This window comes from Muntiacus reevesi, chromosome 5 (assembly GCF_963930625.1).
Source record: "Muntiacus reevesi chromosome 5, mMunRee1.1, whole genome shotgun sequence".
Classification (NCBI taxonomy): Eukaryota; Metazoa; Chordata; class Mammalia; order Artiodactyla; family Cervidae; genus Muntiacus; species Muntiacus reevesi.
The window spans coordinates 45,660,717-45,680,655 of NC_089253.1; the positions used below are offsets into that span (position 1 = coordinate 45,660,717).

At 55.7% G+C, this 19,939-nt stretch overlaps 1 protein-coding gene across 7 annotated transcripts in view; it reads right to left on the reverse strand.

Moving 5' to 3' along the window:
- SHANK2 (SH3 and multiple ankyrin repeat domains 2) overlaps positions 1-19,939 on the reverse strand; it is a 550,522-nt gene that overhangs the window by 444,167 nt on the left and 86,416 nt on the right. For all 7 annotated transcript variants that reach the window (XM_065937978.1, XM_065937980.1, XM_065937976.1 and 4 more), the window contains 2 exons: positions 18,785-19,003; positions 1,652-1,855 (listed from right to left, as the gene is read on the reverse strand). In XM_065937978.1, the coding sequence (XP_065794050.1) occupies positions 1,652-1,855; positions 18,785-18,991 (411 nt within the window). In that variant the 5' untranslated portion in view covers positions 18,992-19,003. The remainder of the gene's footprint in view (positions 1-1,651; positions 1,856-18,784; positions 19,004-19,939) is intronic.

Genomic DNA, 19,939 nt, shown 5'->3' on the forward strand with positions numbered 1-19,939 from the left:
CCTTTTCCCTGGCCCAGGGCACACTGGGGATCGCAGAACCTCAGCCTCGACGTCCCCATCAGGCCTGGGAACGTGCAGGTGAGGTGCGGCCTGGGCCTCCTCTGACTTCAGAGACCTCGGCGTCTCTGACTTCAGACTCACCCCCATGAGGGCACAGATGCCACGCCCGGGTTCTCGCCGTCGGCCAGACAGAAACGAATACCATCGCTTGATAATGAGGGGCGCGTGAGGCACCTGTAGAAACGTCCACGCTCCTCCGACTCATGTCTCTGTGTTAATACCCCGTGTGGGTGGAGGGGCCACTGGGAGACAGACCGCTGTGCACACACCACTGTACACAGAACAGATGCCGACAAGGACCTGCCGCACGTGGGGGGACGCCACTCCGCACCCCGTAACGGCCGATACGGGAGAAGACTCCATAAAAGGTGGATACACGTAAATGAATAACCGACTCACTCTGCGGTACACTCGAGATTAGCGCAGCGCCGTAAATCAACAACACTTCAGTAAGACTCAGTTTAAAAAAACCTGAATAGACTCTGCATCCCGCTGTCGTGTGAAAACTGGATAAATCTTAATGATGTTGAATGGGTCGTGGTGCTTTTCAGGTCTACAGTATCCTTCTACTTTCCTGTCTGTTCATTCTGTTAATTTTTGAGAGCTTGATACTGAAACTCCAACTAAAAAAATCTTAATTTATCTACTTAAAAAATAATTGTAATACATTGTAGACCTGTATGTAACTTTGTTCTGTACTTTCCAAGTCTCCTGTAAATGTGTTATCATACTTTCATAATTTAAAAAAATGCTTTAATTAAATAACTTAAAAAATTTTTAATTAAATAATTTAAAATTTTTTTAATTAAATAATCTTTAAAAAATGATGTGGAAATTCCGTATGTAAACCTGGGCTCCCCAGGGGCAGGGTCTGGGGACGCCCCTTCTGTGGATGAGAGACGGCCAGTGGATGTCCCCCGAATGTCACAAGGCAGCCCACCCACCCAGGAGCACCTGACCAGCCACAGGGGCTCACAGCCCACTGGTCACTCCCGAGACTCAAGCTCCTGACTTCAGCTGGATGGCCGCCGGCCACCCGCGCCAGGGAGAGACCCAGTGGGGCAGAAGCAAAGCCCACTCTGCACCCCGAGGCTCAAAGGTCCCGGGACATGAGCTTGAGTCAGACCCACGGTCCGCTCACAGCAAGACAGCCCAGCAGCAGGACGTCCCTCCAACAAGTCCGTCCGATCCACAGTGAGAAAACAGACGGCTACGCATCACATGTGCGCCTGCTAAGCCACTTCAGTCGTGTCCGACTCTTCGCCACCCCATGGACTGTAGCCCACCAGGCTCCTCTGTCCATGGGATTCACCAGGCAAGAGCACTGGGGTGGGTTGCATGCCCTCCTCCAGGGGATCTTCCCCACCCAGGGATCGAACCCAAGTCTCTTACGTCTCCTGCACTGGCAGGCAGGTTCTTTACCACAGGCCCCACCTGGTCCGCAGACCAGGACAGAATCACCTGTGAGCTCACGAATGCAAACTATTGATTTAAGAGTGATTTCCAGACAGGAGTCAAATCCGGAGTCTGGGAAGGCGCCCCCCGCCTGCCAATCCGCCCCATCGCGCCGGCTCTGGGCAGGTGGCCGTACCTCCAGGGACGGGATGCCCTTGCCCGTGGGCTGCGGGTACTCGCGCAACAGCCGCTCCTCGTCCAGGAACTTGCCGTCGCGCCCGTCACTGGCCGGCTGGAACAGCCCGTAGTTCAGGACGTCCTTCAGGCTCTGGTTCAGCGAGCACAGAATCCGCTGCTTTGCAACCCACACCGTAGCATCCGGGTTGAATCGAATGCACTTCTGCAGGGAAGACAAGACCCCTGGTTAGCGATGCAGGAACCCCCTGGGGCAGGTGGTCAGAGATGCCCAAGGGGCCTCCATCCCATCCTGAGGGCTCCTCTGAGTCTGGAATCCATGGTTTTAAGGTGAAAACCATGACCCTCTTGTCTCCTTGACAAATATAAAAGGGAAAAAGCTGAGATGAGATCACTGATTCCGGGGCCCCAGCTCTCACTCCGGGACCAGCTGCGTTTTCTGGTCGTCACTCACCATCACTGACCGCCTTGGGCAGTTCTCTCACTTGGACAGAGTTTCTCAAACTTCCCTGCTTGTTAAAACACACACGGATGACCCTGCGCCCTCCCGGAAGAGTGTCCCATGCGGCGGGTCTGGGTCCGACCACAAAGCTGCCTTTCTCACAAGTTTCAAGGTGATGTGACCACAGCTGACCCAGGAAACAGACTGAGGGCCATGGCTCGAGCAAATCACAGCGTGGCTGAATTTCTACACCGATGGCTCCCCGTTGCCATCTCGAGGACAGACAGAGGTCTCCTTTCCTCACTTCAGTGACGGGAGAGCCCGGGGCACCAGCGGCTGCGCCCCATCCACCTGACTGTAAAAACACTCACGGCGCCCGTCCCAAGCCATGAAGGAGGCGACTAGGAAAAAGGGTTTGACTTAGAAATCATATCCAGTGCCATGAAAGTTAATTTTTGAAAAGGTTAAATGGTACAGACGGTTCCCGCAGACCCACTGTGAACACTTCTCAAGAACAGAACAGCCCCCTAGGACCTGAACACGCGACTTGGTCGCAACTCCCAGGTCCCATCCTTGAGACGCGCCCACGAGCCAGGAAAACGAGGCTAGGCCGAATCCACTTCTGACCGCAATTAAAGTTATGTTCTGCTGCACAGCCATGAGCAGGGGCTCAAAACTTGGCTTACTCGCTGTGAATGCATTCGGATAGGAAGAGGGCTGACCGCGCCAGAGGCTGGAGCCAGGCCTCTGCAGGGGCGCCCGCACGCCCGAGGCGGCGCCAGGGCCTTCTCTCTCCCTGACCCTCCGCCTGGGCCGCGCCTCCCGGGAGTAAGAGGATCCCGCTTTTCTCAACAATGCGGTTGGTGGAGCAGGCAGCCCAGAATCCCACCGCCAGGAAACCTGACCCCACGGGCATGGATGTGCCATCTGTCCGTCTCCAATGGCAAAGGCCGAACTGGAGAGTAAGGCTCAGAGTTCATCTCGGGGCCACGAGGCGGGTGGGGGCCCAGCTGTTCACTTCAGGGACTGCCAGCCACCCCACGCCACCTTGGGCTGAGGAAGAAGAGTGTCTGCGAACTCCCAGTCCTTCTGAGCTCTCCCAGCTGTGACCAAGTGGGGCTGTGCATCCCCCTGCAATTCCCGCTTGGAGAATCCTTGCTGGCCTCTGGTTCCAGCTGCACGGACAACGCCACTTCCCTTAGACACCAGCGTCCAGAGGGCCCGAGGGTCCCTCCCTGTGGCCGGCAGAAAGGAAGCTGCCAGCAGGTGGGTGCTGAGCGGAGCACAGGCTGGGAGTCGGGCCCCGGGGAGTCCGCGTGGCGTTTGTAGGTGGTCCCAGAGATTCCTGGCGCCCACTGCCACACAGTGGGCAGAGCTGGGGAGGCCGCCTCTGTGCACTGTGGTGGGCGGGCCCTGCATGACGAAGGGATGTCCGGCTCCAAAAATGCCAGGAGGGCCCCACTGAGAAACTGCTAGAAGGGACAGGAGCTCAGAGGTCAGAAAGGCTCGGGTTTACGACCCAGCCACATATTCTAACCTTGTGATCCTGGGAAACTCAGCTGCTCTGCATGTGCCCCTTTTCTGTGATGAAAACCATCCCAACTACACAACCTGCAGGTCTGCTGTAAGGATCATACAGAACAGATGATATGTGCTGTTAGGGGCTGAACTGTGTCCCTCCCAAAAAAGGTAAGGGTTCCTACTCCTCAAGGAGCTCCGAGTCTATCTAGTAGGCGATAATGATCATGACGATATTGGTGGTGATGGTGGTGGTGATGATGGTGGTGATGATGGTGAAGATGTGATGGTGGTGGTGATGGTGGTGATGGTGGTGATGATGGTGGTGAAGATGTAATGATGGTGATGGTGGTCGTGATGACAGCGGTGATGATGGTGAAGATGTGGTGATGGTGGTGATGATGGTGAAGATGTGATGGTGGTGATGGTGAAAATGTGATGGTGGTAGTGATGATGTCGGTGATGATGGTGAAGATGTGATGGTGGTGGTGGTGATGAAGATGTAATGCTGGTGATGGTGGTGGTGACGACGGCGGTGAAGATGGTGACAATGAATAATAATACTGCCTATTAACGCACAGATGTGGACTCCAGAAAAATGGTATGCTGTTGTTGTTCAGCACCAAGTCATGTCTGGCCCTTTCAAGACCCTATGGACTGTAGCCCGCCAGGCTCCTTTGTCCATGGGATTCTCCAGGCGAGAATACTGGTGTGGGTCACCATTTCCTTCTCCAGGGCATTTTCCCAACCCAGGGATCAAACTGGCATCTCCTACACTGGCAGGCAGATTCTCCACCACTGAGCCACCAGGGAAGCCCGCAGAAAAATGGTGGAGAGAATCTTATTTGCAAAAAGCGGAAATACAGACACAGACGCAGAGAACAGCACAGACACCCAGGCGGGGAAAGCGGATGGGGTGAACTGAGAGATGGGACTGACGTATATACACTATTCACAACTATGTGTAAAACAGATAAGTAACGAGAACCTACCGGATAGCACAGGAAGCTCTACTCAGGGCTCTGTGATGACGTAAATGGGAAGGAAATCCGAAAAGGAAGAGACACACAAATATTATTTAAATATACACTTAACATAGTTGGTTCACTTGGCTGTGCATCGGAGGCTAACACAACACTGTAAAACAACTAGACTCCAATAAAAATTTTAAATTTTTTTAGAAATAAATAAGAAGGACTCAGACAAAACTGAAAACAAACAAACAAAAAAACATGGCAAGAGAATTCTATGTGAGAGAGTAAATTGCTCTCCAAGTCTGTCCTGGGCCCTGGGAAGCGGAGCTGATGGCAATGGTGGTTTTGTAAGATGTTACAGGAGTGAGAGGCTTGAAACACACATAGCTTGAAAGAATGGTAATTACGACACTGCGTGAAATACGCGTCATTAGAGGGAGCCGTCTGGGGGCCAAGGGAAGAACCATCAACAGCACAGGCTGAATTACGTATCTGTTCAGATCACCTCCTCCGCTCGCTCACAGACCTCAGCTGAGACTTAAATTCAGCTCATTCTTGACTTTCTCCAGGAAAAAGCCAGGAGGAAGAGGAGGGGGGCAGGGGAACTGACAAAGCCTTCGGGGGTCATCGTGCTGCGGGAGCCCCCTGCATCACCCCATCCCGGACACGGAGCTGGAGACACAGAGCCCCATGCTTTCAGCAAGAAAGCAGGATATTCTGAAAGAAATCCCTGCTTCTGAGCACGTCTTTCATTGCAAAAGAAGCACGTTTCATGGCATCCTCAATGCTTTCATGATGCATTTCAAAGACTCTCAGTAAACAGAACCTGCCAGGAGTCATTTAGAGATGCGTCGAGGGGTGCCTGGTCTCTGAGAGCCGTTCACCCACCACTTGCGAACCTCTGCCCCCCAAACCATGACTGGGACGGTTTCCAAATGCAATTGCCCAAATGAAATGATGCTTCTTGCTGTGGACAAAGATCCATCAGGCTGGACTCGTGGTGGAGAATAGCCAAATGCTGTCACAGGTCACACATGAAGGGATGTATACAGAAGGGGGAAAACCGTGGGTGACCTTGACCGAGAAGGACAGCCTGGTCCGAGGACGGTGACGGCCAGGAGCCACACTGGTGCTTCTGAATGTTTAAACACTAACAAAGGCCAAAGTGGCCATGGGTTAGGGTTCTTCCAATCAGGTTAACATTTTTCAAAGAATAAAAGTTACAGAGCAGCCCCTGACGCTGTGATGAAGCGGTGGGCAGACCTGGTGAGCTCTGAGGGGCCAGCTAGTGATCCTCTGTACCCGAGAGGCACTAGCTTGGGCTCTGCCAGAGATTCCCACCCTCCCTGGAGGTGAGTTTGTTTTCCTTGTCGGTCCCCATGATTTCCGGCAAGCACAGAACAAAGTGGAGGATCTGATGCCGGCTAAGAGGTCCTCCTAGAAGCAGTAAGAGCAGAAGGAGGAGGATTAAGCCGTGCTGACGGCAAACTCAAGGTGCTCACCATGTGCCCGCCAGCCCAGCGAAGAAAGTGCGTCAAATCCATCATCTGCTCCCCGTGTTCTCCTGGCGGAGGTATCAGCAGCCCCCGAAGGGAACACCCTGGACCCTCGGGTCTGCCCCCAGCATCACACAGCTGCCAGAGGCGGGGCTGGAATGAAGGGACCTGAGGGCTGAGGAGTTTCAACGTGGCCCCACAGCATAGGATGCAGCCGTGAATTGGGAGGGTTCACCCGGGGGGCCGTGAAGTGGAGTCCAGGGGAGAGAGGGAGACAGGGGAGGTGTGGCCCAGCGCACAGAGCCAGACACTGCGCCCATCAAGCGGAGTAAGAGCTCCCGTCCGTCTGCCTAGAAAGGAGGGTGGTGAGCTGGGCATCAGAACTGGGAGCCACAGAACTCCAACCACAGATCCGAGGGTCTCCCCCTCGGCTTTGACACAAAAGATTAAATACTGATGGTTCGCACCCTCTTTCTGCCCGTTCTGGACCATTCTCATCAGCCCGGGACACGACACGGGGGAGGAGGAGAGCCCTGCTCTTCCCCAGGGTGGTCTGTGAACCACAGCATTCCCACCGCAGCGTGAGATTTACAAAGCTTCTGACAGGACGTGCAATAATTCCAGAGCCAGGCATTACTTTCTCTAAGGGATTTAAGAGGGTATTAACACACAGCTTAAGAAGATGCGCACACCAAGCCAGATGTCTGCCATCCGGGCCGCAGAGCCCCCGAGAGCTGCACCGATCGCGCTCACAGGCGAAGCGTCAGCCTCACATCTAACAGGGGGAGGCAGTGCAGAATCCCTACAGCACACAACGCTGGGGCTGGCTAAACAGGCTTTTGGTTTTTTTAATGATATGTATGAAAATAAAGCTCCTCCTGGCCTTTAGCGAGCTGCCCCGGGACGTGAGTGACAACCAGCTCGGTCACAGCCCAACTTTCTCGCGGGCTTTCACCAGACAGCCCCTAAGCCTTCCCCTTTGGTTTCAACAAACGATGACGCATCAGTCTCCTGATTAAAACCGTGAAGTGTAAAAACCGCTGCACTTAAGGACAGTGAGGCTGATTACCACCACGTCACAGAGAAAACGGAGGCGGGGGGAGTCAGGGGCCGGGGGAGGGGGCTCTCCTTGGCCTTAGCAAGCAATTAACGAAACCACAAAGAAAACCAGATTCCACGCTTCTGTCCCCACCAAGTGATCCAAAAGCACACTACAAAGGACAAAGCAGGGTGGCTCGGAGTAGAGAGAAATATCCAAACCGTATATTTCTGCAAGGCAAAGAGAATAAGGCAGATGGATGGATGGGTCGCTGGCTGAAGGGATGAATGACTGGACGGAAGCATGAATGGATGGAGGGATGGAGAGGAGGATGGATAAAGGGAGAGATGCATGGATGGATGGAAAAGTGGACAGATGGCTGGCTGGCTGGCTGGCTGGGCGGATGGAGGGACAGACGGATGGATCGATGGGTGGGTGGGTGGATGGATGGATGGACAGATGGATGCATGGATGGACAACTGGATGGAGAGATGGATGGATGGATGGATGGACAGATGTATGGATGAACAGATGGATGGCTGGATGGCTGGGTGGGTGAATGGATGGATGCATGGATGGATAGATGGATGGATGCATGGATGGACAAATGGAAGGATGGATGGATGGTGTAGGGAGAGATGGATGGATGAATAAATGGATGGATAATAACAATAAAGACAAACCTTAAAAACATAACATCTAGTGGAAAATATAAGTTACAAATGACATGCCCAGCATGATACCAGGTTACCTATAATTTTTTACTCAACAACACAATACCATATAGTGACCGATGATACACAGAAGAACCAGGGACAAGTGGGGTTCATGACAACATCTGCCCCTCAGCAGAATGGCCAGGACGGTGAGAGAGACACTGACTTTATCTGAAACATTCTAACCCTGTAATTAAAAATGACAAAATGTTAACCATTGTCAATTCTGCATAATAAAAACTGGTACAGATAGTATTATTCTTTGTCGTTTCCTGTATTTTCAATTTTCTCTAAATTAAAAAAAGGCATATCAGTCTGGAACCTAAGGCATTCCTCAGTCTCTTGAGGGTTTCCCTGGCTGGACTGGAGTCGGCCTTGGACCACACTCCATGCTGGAAACACCACTCTCGAATGAAGGATGTGATCACTGTTGTCTCCTGCCCACTGAGTCCTCTTTGAGTACTTTTTTTAGGGCAGAACATGTACTCAAGTCAGGATCACACACAACTAACTTTCTAATTAAGTCTAAAATCCCAAACGAATTTCCTTGTGGTCAGCAAACAGCGGGTGGGTAAGGAAAACCTGAAGACAAACAGCAGCGTGACAGACGAAGAACGCTCTCATCTCTGTGCTGCCCGGGCTGTGGGCGACCCGAGGCCAGTGAATGGAGACGTTTAAGGTCAATGGGATAAGTATCGTTCTGTGGGGAAGACTTGTGGGGAGGGGCTTGCTTCCAACAGGAGAGGCAGACAACAGGAGTAAATAAATAGAAGCCTCCCTCCCAGGCCACGCATCACCGATGCCACCAACACAGAACCTCCAGGACAGGCAAATCCAGAGACAGAAGGCAGACCAGTGGTTGCCAGGGACTGGGGGACGGGGCGGGGAATCCGCACCAATGGGTATGGGGTTTCTTTTTGGGGTGATAAAAATAAGAATGACTGTGGTGGTGCGTACCCTCACCTCTGAATTAACTAAAATTCATTGAACTGTACACTTTTAATCGGAAAACGGTATGGTGCGTGCACGGCATGTGAGTGACATCTCTATCTTTAAAAGAAAAGGAGTCTGTTTCTGTTCCTCTCCTGAGAAGGTGCAAAGATGCAGGCAGTACATTTAAAACCAAGTTGCCGCCAGTTGCCCTCAAGGACCCTTCCTTTCCTGGCCAGAGCACAGACTTCTGCGAGAGTCACATCCGCTGTGACGACCCCGACCCTCTCATCAGGAACCTGCCCCCGTCTCCACCTTCTCCCGCTGACCCTGTCCCTTGCAGGGACCCCCTACCTGCCTCTGCTTCCTTCCGTCCTCCCCTGAGAGAAGCTGAGAGAAGAGGCCACGCGCTCTGCAGCAAACCTTTCCGAAGCCCTCACTGTTCTTCAGGGGGAATCACACCCCACACCGCCTCCGCCCCTACACTCCGCCCTCCGCCCCGAGCACCCACCCGGCTGGCAGCCGTGACCTCCTCCGCTGCTCTGACACACCAGCCCCATTCATCCCCACCTCAGGCATGCCGTTCCTGCAACCCTCTGCCCAGAAGTTTCTGGCCAAAGATCTTTACAAGCTCATCTCTCATCACCTGGGGCTCAACTCGGAAGTCACCCCTTGTGCAGTGCAGGTGAGGGCTGAGATGAATTCGTGATTCCTAAACGTGGAGCTGGCGGATCTGCAGGGGATGGGGCGCCGTGTACACTTGATCCAACCCTAAAACCAGACAGACTCGCGGAGGGAGGGTGGTTCTACAACAAAGCGGCAACTGGGTTCACATTTAAAAACTCACTTTCAGCAGGTGCAGAACACTTCTGAGGAAAGAGGCGTCTGCAGCCCCCCAGAGGGAAGATGGGAGAGATGGGGCTGGGGTGGGGAGATGGTGACGCGGGTTCAAAGGGATTCAGAAGGTCAAGGGCGGACCCTGTCAGTGCACTGGCTGAGGGGCAACGGCAGGCGCTGGGTAACTCCTGGGTTCTGGCTCAGACAAAGCAATCAGGGAAGGTTCACAGCCCAAAGCGGGAACCACCCCACTGACCATCACCAGGGGAGGGAACGAGCCATATGATCAGTAAGTTACTACTCGGCGATAAGAAGAAATAAAACACAGATGGATGCCGCCATGCGGATGACCTCACGGCCATGCTGCTGGGTGAGAGAAGCCAGACGTGAAAGCCCACACACCACGCGACGTGCTCACATGGATCGTCCAGGAGAGGGGACTCGGTGTGTGGAGACAGACACGGTCAGCGATTGTCAGGGCTGGAAGGGGGATGGGGATGAGCGGCAAAGAGGAACAACGTGGGTGATGGGCCGAGTCCAGACCCGGATGGTGGGTGCACCAGCTCAGCGGACTTACTGAAAACCACTGGACGGTGGCCTTCAAGGGAGTGAACTTCATGGCTTGTGATGACACATCCATAAGGTTGGGATTTTCTACGGTAACCACGGCGGCGGGGAGAGGGACCCCGCGGGCCAAGTTTGGAGGGTAAGAGGGCAGGGCACAGCATGGTGGCATCTGTTCTGGACCATCTGAGTCGAGGGGCCTCTGGGCTTCCGACTGGGAACGTTTCAAGAGAGAAATGAAGTCTGTGCCCCGGACGGGAGGTCCAGCCGGAGACATGACCGTGGGCAGCGGGCGCTGGACAGACGTGGGTGCTAACAGGTCCTCCTGTGGGGGGCCGGGGAGAGCCTCGCTGAGCCCGGCTGTCATGAGGGATGAGAGTCCCCCGAGAAGGAATCCTGTCTGAACGAGACAAGCCCGGGAAGCAGGGGACCCTGAGGGCTGGGCTGCAGTGGCCAGGCTCAGCCAACCAGTCCCTTGGCCTGAGCCTCCCGCTCTCTGCTGAACCAGCGCCTGGAAGTCCAGAGAACACGGCAGAAGGTCCATCCAACCCACCTCACCACCCCCACCCCGCCCTGGGAAAAACACTTCCTAGGGAACCGAGGCCACATCTGGGAGTGGAACTAAGTCTGGAAGGAGACTCCAACCCCCGGGGAGCCCAGAGTGATAAATGGGACATCTACTCGGCCATGTGCTCTGATGGAGCATCTGAAGGCCACCAGCCACTCCTGCACAGGCCCTTCCAGAATCTTCTCTCACGATGCATGCCCACCTCCTGGTCTTTGCAGAGCCAGAGGCCAGCCATAGAGGCTGGATTCTCAGCTACCGCAGGAGGAGACGGACTCAAAACTGCCAGGACAGGCTAAAGTCCACCCCTTATTCAACAACACAGGAAGCCTCAGATGTGAAAAGCAAATATGATGGTTCTCTGTGGCAACAGGATAAAGGAGGGATTAAAAACCCAATGGAGGAGGAGGTGAAGCCTCTGAGGGCTTGGAGTTCTGTTTGGAGCCTCAGTGACGAGCAGGAGGGTCGAGGTCCTTGGATTAAGCCCATCTGACGGCCTGACTGGAGGCCAGTGATGGATCCGGAAGTACGGCTATCAGCTGATGTGTGGGGCTGGGTGGGGGAGTCAGGTGGGCGGGGATGCGGGGTGCTGCAGGGATGAAGGATGCAGTGAAGATACGGGATGTGGGATGTTATGGGATGCTGCTCTTGGGGAGAAATTTGAGTGAGAGACAAACAGGTGAAAGGAGATGATTGTGGCCTGGGGAGAGGAGAGCAGCTGAGACGCGTTTTCCAAATTACACAAGCTTGAAGACGCAGCTATCTAACAGACAGAAGCACTGATCAAAGCACAAAGACATTTTCCCAAAGTATCTGCCAGGCAGATCAGGCCCACGGACCCCCGTTAACTCGCCCAGGCGGGTCGTGGGGACTGACACGAGGGCTGGCAGCTCCCTGCATCTACTCGGTGCCAACTCTTGGGGGCAGATGGGTGAGAGGGCTGAAGCCATATACACCCAGGGGAACTCAGAGAGCTCATCCCCGTCCGCTCTGCGCTCTCCTGCGCCGTCCATGTGGCGTGACATTCAGGGAGGGCTGGTCGGGACTGTGGGGGCCCCGGTGCCAGGGCTGGTCCCACGTCTCTATTCGCTGCGCCCCAAGCAGAAAGAACACAAGAGCTACAGTTTCTATTGATGTTGGCGCACGCCTTCTGCTTAAAAGGCCAGGTTAATGGACGCGTGCCAGCCCTCCACCCCACAGTGAGCTCCCTGGGCATCTGCGATGCTCCGGCGAACAGCAGGAATGCCCGCCCGCCACGCCCAGGAGCCCACTCGACAGCAAGGCCTGAGCACCCCCCACGCCCAGGACTCTGATCCCCAGAGTGTGCAGCGACCCGAGGGGTCGTTCCTGGAAGGAGGACCAGCGCTCGCCATCCAAAGCTCACAATTCAGTCCCGCTGAGACGCAGAAAGAGCAGTCACTCCGGCCAAGAAGCAAGTCCAGACCCCAGCTGGGGAGGGACCTCCACTTAGGAAGAGACCCCACCTGGGAGACACCCCACCTGGGGAGGGACCCCACCTGGGAGAGACCCCACCTGGGGAAGGACCCCACCTGGTGCAGAAGCGGCACAGCCACGCGTGCTCCTGAGAAGCCGCTGGCTGGCGCCGGGCGGCGGAACCTGCTCGGCAGCATCGAGAGCCCTCCGGGCAGGAATCCAGGCCAATCTCAGTCCCGCCTCCAGGACTCACCAAGGCGAAGGCCTTCTCACGGGAACAAGGGCCGCTCTGTCCCAAGAGCTCACGCCCGTGGGATTTCTAGTCTCAGGCTCCAGGGCCTTTGTTTGTCTCGGACAAAGAAAGAGAAGAGAGGTGGTCTTCAGAAGGTTCTGGAAACAGTTATGCTCCTGGGAGTGGAGTCCAGGCCCTGAAAGGATCTTCCTTTGAGGAAGAATCTTCCTTTTGCAGAGCAGGTGTGTCTCCACCAGTAACTCCGGATGGTTTCGCGGTTTAGTCGCTCAGCCGTGTCTGACTCTTTGTGACCCCATGGACTGCAGTCCACCAGGCACCCCCCACCAGGCTCCTCTGCCCAGGGAATTCTCCAGGCGAGAATACTGGAGTGGGTTGCCATTCCCTCCTCCAGGGGATCTTCCCGACCCAGGGATCGAACCTGAGTCTCTTGTGTCTCCCACACTGGCAGGCAGATGCTTTTCCACCAGCGCCACCGGGGAAGTCCCCTGTGGGTCCCCAAAGCCCACGGCCTGAGGACAGAACACCTTCTGGGCCCCATCAGCAGGCCTGGGACAGCCTGGCCTGACGTCTCACACACTCTCCAGGCTGCCCTCGGAAACTCTCAGCAGGCAGGCTGGCAGACGGTCCCTCCCTGCTGCAAGGAAAAAGGCCTCCCCGGGTGGATGGTGCTGACGGTCGGGCTTTGACCAAGGAAAGCCGTGGAGGACACAGACATCTGTAAGTCCAGCCGCTCTCTCACTGCGTACCTGCCAGGGGACCCCAGGCTTGCAGCCCTGGAGCTCCGGCCCCAGGGATGCGGGCAGCCCACCTCGGGGAAGTGGCAGAGAAGGGGGCATGTCACCCTAGGGGCTCCGTCCTCACCCCGCCCTCAGTCTTCCCGTTCAGCCTGGGGAATGGAGTCTGAAATCCGAGGGGAGTGCTTCCCCAGCCTCTGAATCCTCCAGCATCGATAAACAGTAACAGGATCTAGGGGCTCAGAGGGTTAAACCTGCAGCATGAGGATCCGTCCACGCCGGGGGGGGGGGGGGGGGAGGAGGGTCACCAGGTCCCCACTCCAGCTCCCCGAGGGGATAAGCAGGCCTGCACCAGGGGCCGAGAAGGGGTGACGTCAGTCTGATGCAGTGACCCCAAACAATGAAAGCATCCCAAGTGAAAACAGGCTTGAACTACGGCAGAAACATCCCTCCCGATGCCCCAGGGAAACCAACCCTCTGAGGGGAGGATCCCCCGATGTTCACTGGCGGGGACAAAAATCCAGGTGTTCTGTGAGGTTTTGGGTTTTTTTTGGCTGCGTCCTGTGGCATATGGGATCTTAGTTCCCTGACCAGGGATCAAATCCTTGCCCCCTGCATTGGAAGTGTGGATTTTTAGCCACTGGACTACCAGGGAAGTGTCTAAAAATCCAGACATTATGCACTACTATCCTCAAATCTTGACAGATGTGAACTCAACGTCCTTCTCTCTTTCTTCCTCTGACTGAGCCGGGGTTGGGGGGACAAAGGAGCCCCTGGGGCTGACTGTCCAGCAGAGACCCCTCCTGGCGGGGCTTCTGAGTGGGAGCGTCAGGGGTGTCCCTTCACAAGAAGGGGGCAGCTCCCTGCACCAGGAAACCGCAGAAAAGAGAGCCTGGACTTTCTAAAAAGACTCAGCAATCCCTGCCCCCGGGCCTGTCTGTAAAAGGGCCAACAGAGAGACCCCCAAGTCTGACTCACTCTCGAGACCAGAAGAAACAGAAATTCCAGTCACTGTCAAACCACAGGGACAGGTCAGGAGAAACAGTGCAGAAATAAGGAAGACGCTGGAGGAAAAGAAACAGAAAAGGAAGCAGGACAGCATGTAAGAATCAGACCCCTGGTTCACCTGCTCTGGATGAAAATACACCCGACTAGAAGGAGAGAGAGCTCAGTACTTCGTGCCAGGGGAACAATAATAAGCCATGAAACCTCCTCCAAACAAACAACAACTCCAAAGAATAATTTCCAAAAACAGCAAGCGCAGGGCTACAAAAACCAACAGTGATCGGTGATCAATCAGAAGTCAGAACGGATGCGCCTGAAAATACTGTAAAGAAAGGACAAACAGGGAAAACGACAGGCGATCAAAGGAATGAGAGAAAAGATGACAGAACAAGCGGAGGAAAAGCAGACACTAAAAGTGACTGTATTCCCACGATGGAGAACAGTATGCAGGTGCCTGAAAAAACCAAGAACAGAACTGCCATGTGACCCCGCAATCCCGCTGCTGGGCATGCATCTGGAGAAAACCGTAATTCAAAAAGACACATGCATCTCAGTGTACACTGCAGCGCCATTTACAATAGCCAGGACCTGGAAACGACCGAAATGCCCATCGACAGACATGCATAAAGAAGACGTGGCACATACAATGGATTACTACTCAGCCATAAAAAGGATGAAATAAGGCCATTTGCAGCAACGTGGATGCACCTACAGAAGATCATCCTAAGTGAAGTGAGTCAGACGAAGACCACACGACATCACTTACATGTGGAATCTAAAAAAGGAGTCATACACAAAGCAGAAATAAACTCACAGACACAGAAAATAAACTTACGGTTACCAAAGGGAAGGATGGGAGAGGAATAAATTAAGAGTTTGGGACTAACATATACACACATATAAAATAACCGACAAGGACCGACAGGATAGCACAGAGAACTATACTCAATTCTGTAATAACCTTTAAGGGCAGAGAATCTGAAAGAGAATAGATATTTACGCATGTATGTGTGTACCTGAATCACTTTGCTATACGCCTGAAGCTAACACAACATTGCAAATCAACTGTATTTCAGTAAAAAGGGGAAACTGTGTCATTGAGACAGAGAACAACTCCCAGAGAGGGGAAGGGGAAAAAGGAAAAATCTGGGAAACAGACTTCTTCAGGAAAAACAGCATGGCCAGCGCCAAACACCTCCTGGATGCTTAGTCAACTCAGTCGTGTCCGACTCTCTGTGACCCCAGGGACCGTAGCCCGCCAGGCTCCTCTGTCCATGGGATTCTCCAGGCAAGAACACTGGAGTGGGTTGCCATGCCCTCCTCCAGAGGATCTTCCCCACCCAGGGATCGAACCCAGGTCTCTGCACTGCAGACAGATGCTTTATCATCTGAGCCACCTGGGTTAGTAACTGAAGTCAATTCTTTAGGAATCCAGTAAAGAAAAAAAAAAATCAAGTCCTGGACAAGATACATCGAGCACAAGTTCAGGGCAAGCTGACTATCAAACAACATCCCTGTAGGTCTGGGGCGACATGGGGCAGGAACTGTGGCTCAAAGATTACACAGGAAAATCACATACAAGCTGACATGTTCATGTACACGGTTCTTATTCTTTGTGGATCCTGTATTTGGGAATTTGCCTCCTTGCTAAAACTTACTGGTAACCCCAAATCAATACGAGCAGCACCGCTGTGACCACTCGCAGACAGAGCAGACATGCCGGTCCCCAGCCGGGTCTGAGCAGGGGACCAGTTAGCTCCCTTCTGTGTCCGCCGCGATCTTGTTTATAAGATCTGTCTTTATCCGGGTCTATTTGGGGCCCTGTTTTGCATTTCGGTGCTTTTTGCTGGCGATTCTGAGGTTTGAAATGGCCCCGGGCAGAGCTGAAGCGGGGTCTGGCGTCCACGGGGAGAAGTCGGGCACGAGCCTCCGGGAGAAGTCACGTGTCAGGCGAGCTGCCTCCAGTGTGAGTCACAGGCTGCTGGCCGTGAGCCCGGCGCTAATCCTGAGTGCACCGCGTGTGTTAAGTAACACTCCTGACACGGAAACGCACACGCAACGAGGTTGTGCACTGCTCCACGGATGAGGCTGCAGCCAGAGGCACTCGGGACCCTCACCCACTGCGTCCCCCACGGGCGATGGGCCTCAACGGGCATCACGACCACCAGCGGTGAGACCAGCGGGCCAGTCACTGGGGAAGCACTGCCCCCGGGACCTCCTCCTGAGAAAACCGTGGACAGCCAGCTCCATTCACCTAAGAGGTGGGACGGAGTACAGAGCGGTGACCCTGCGAGAGGGACTGAGGCCCCAGGGCTGTGAAGGCTGCAGCAGGACCGGCGTCTCGTGGGGTGGACGGCGACCCCGGGCAGGGAGCCCTACACCAGCAAGAGTCGCTGGGTGGGGATGAGAGGCCTCATGTGTACACGTGTGTGTGAGTGTGAGTGTGTGTGTGCGTGCATGTGCAAAACAGCTGCTTGTTCTCCACACACTGACCTTTTCCTTCCCAGTCTCAGAGCTCAACTACGTTCCGCAGCCTCCTCTGCGGCCAGGTACATGGGTCAAATGCATGGGTCAGGTGCGTGCAGTCAGAAGCAGCCTCCAGAGGACACAAGGGAAGGTGGGAGGAGAGATGTGGTCCAGGAGTTTCCTCTTTCCCTCCCTCTGAGCAGATACAGGAGACCCGAGAAGGACTCCAGAGTCCGGGGAGCCTGCGTCCCTGAATGGCTGCGTGGATGCGAACCACCCCCTCCTCATCCCTGCCAATCCCCAGGGGACTGAGAAATAAAACATCTACGTGTCAGGTGCCTGAGGTTTGGAGGGCTGTTTATTACAGCAATTAGTTTAATCCACCCCCAATATACAGGGAGAGAACACTAAGTTCCTTACAGCTGGAAAAAAAAAAAGGAGGAAAGAAAACTGTAATCAAAAGTGAAAACCAATAAAGAGATCAGCCTTCCAGTGTTTTTGGCAATCATTTCTTTTAACTTGATAGGTTCATTTGAAAATAGTCTCTCTTGTGGCAAAAAAAAAAAAAAATTACTAAAGTTCAGCTTTTCCTTCATTGAGTTTTTCTCCTTTTACTTTCTAATCAAGTCACCTTAATGAGGCTGATAATATTATTAACAGCGTGTACTTTGAGTCTGTGCTTACCCAGGCCACCCTTTACCTGCAAACCTTGGAGAGACACGTCTGAAATGTCCATGAAACGTTAGCGACAACCGCTTCGGGAGCTGGTGTCTGCTTTTCTATACAACCCGAGGCTTTTATAATAATCACGTAACTTTCACGAGAGATGTCAGAGGGCACGGAAAGAAGAATGGACGCTGGGCCTGGCCTGCTGCCAGGTTGGTCCTAGGGCTCAGGTCCTCCCGCGCTCTCCCTGGAAGGTGGGGTCGTGAGAGCGCGCCCTGAGATGACCCCAGGGCACAGGGCCCCTCCCCAGGAGCGGGGGTTTCCTGGGAGACCAGAGGGGCAGGAGGCTGGGCTTGGGTCAGAGCCCAAGGGCCGCACCGGCGCCACCCGGCCAGGAGGCGGCGCTGCGGGCCTCCCCAGTCTCTCTGATCCCAGCCGGACCCCTTCCCAGCAGGGCCTTCAGCCACACAGGCTGGAGCCTCCCAGAGGCGGCTACACCCCCCAGCCCCACCTCTCCACCTCCTCTCTAAACTCTAACATGAGGGCTCCTCTCGGGCACGCAAGCCCCACGGAGACCTAAGGAGCAGAGACGACGAGAAATGAGACGCCCCAGCGGAGAGCCTTCAACGGGCACGGGCTGAGACCCGGGCACCTGATCCCAAGAGACAAGAGTCCCACCGGGAGGGGCCCACTCAGGCCGACCGTGGGTCTGTGCCGCCTGCCAGCCTCCGGAAAGCCCCTCCTGGGGTCACCGAGCCTTCCCAGCCTCCCCGAGGGCCCGGACGCCGCATCCACTAGCCAGACCCTGGACGGGACTCCACGGGGGCCCAGGTCCAGCCCCGCTCAGCCCGAAGGGCCCCCCACCAGGCCTGGTGCAGCCCCCGCCCCCGCCAGGCTCCACCCACCCAGCTCCAGTCTGCCGCCCTGCCCCTGTCCTGCCCACCCCAGAGGGAGCCCCTCCTGCGTTCTCCAAGGCCCGCGAAACAGCAGCACGGCCAGGGAGACCCCTCTCCAGCACCCGCTGTGGCCACAGCGACCTCACGCACATTCACCACAGAAGGACTGTCTCCCTCGGGTGCCTCAGACAGCAGGGGGCTCGGACCTCGAGGGACGACTCAGGGGCTGCCGGCGGGCAGGGCGGGCAGGGCACCCCGGGCAGAGCTTGCAGACTCCAGGAAGTGGGAGCCCCATGCCAGGGGAGGCGGCAGGGCCTGCCTGGGGCGGGCAGCCCGTTTACTAAGGCGTGCACTGTGCTCGCTGCCGCTGCAGGCCTGGTCTCTGTGCTGAGGTTTGGGCTCCATCCCTGCACACAGTAGGTGCAGCGAGCAGGGAGGAGGGAGGGGGAGGAGGGCCCAGCAGGAGGGGGCAGGCGGGGCGCTCGTGGGGAGGGGGCAGGAGCAGCTCGGGCCCCGGGGCAGGGGGCGAGCAGAGGCCCCTGGAGTCCAGGTCACGCCTGCCATGGGCCGGAAGGCGGGCGGCGGGCGGACGGGCTCACCGTTTGCTGCAGATCCTCGATGACGATGCGCAGCACCAGCGTGTGGGCCTGGGCCTCCTCCGCCCTGGCGCCGCCCGGCTTCTGGGCTGTGGCCCGGATGGTGTCGTAGATGGTCTCCTCCTTGGAACTGTCCGAGTTCGACTCCTCCGAGGAGTCTGAGTAGCTCCGGGCCATCTCGTCCTCGCTGGACGTGGGGCTGCGTGGCATGGCTGCGCGTGTCTGCTCGGAGAAGGGAGAAGGGAGACAGATATCAGGGGAGGTTCGAGGGAGAAGCCGGGGGTGTGGCGGAGACCGGTGTCCAGGGGCGTGATCGCAGGCTGGGCGACCTGCGTGGGTAACACACACACACACACACACACCCCAGCTCCTCCCGGAGCCCGAGCCAGGCAGGACCTGTGGGGGCCCCCAGAGCCCCGCCCCGGTGCTTGGAAACCAGCGCTTAACAGGAGCCCGGACTCACTGTGGCCACGGCCACAGCTTACGGGGACAGACCAGGGGGGCGGCGGGGCGGTCTGAAACGTTCGGGAGTAAGAGGAACAGCTCTCTGTTTTTCTTGGAGGAGCAGCAGGCAGAGAGATGCAGGCTTTGGGTCGGAATGGTACCGAGCGCCTGCTATAATAACCCCCTCTGCTTCAAACACAGCAATGATAAGTACTGTATAAAAATAGACCCAGCACACAGGGCCAGGCTCAGAAATGAGAGAATCTCCAGGCCCAGGAGCACAGCGGAACCCAAAGACTGATGGGGGCAGGCGGATGGGGGAGCGCTGGGGGTCCCCAAGAGCCCGCGGAGGCTGGGAGGGCAACTTCCTCACCATCAAGTGCAATAAAAGCCCCCCGGCAAGGACCCAGGTGAGGGGGCCGACTGCTGCCTCGTTCCACGGGCGTTAGCAGGACAGAACTGGGGGGCAGGCTGCCCAGGGACACCCCCAGCTCTGTAGGCAGCGGTCAGAAAGCTCAGGCTAAAACCTGAGATGACCAGGGGTCCTGGGGCGGGGGGGGCGGTGCAAGCCAAACCAGCAACTGCACTTCTGTGTGACCTCTGTAAAGGACGTCAAAGGTCAAGTTCATGTGAACAAGAAAGATGTCCCAGGCTGTTCCCCGCAAAACGGGGTGACCAGGTTAACCCAGCTCACACGCCACCCTAACCATTCAG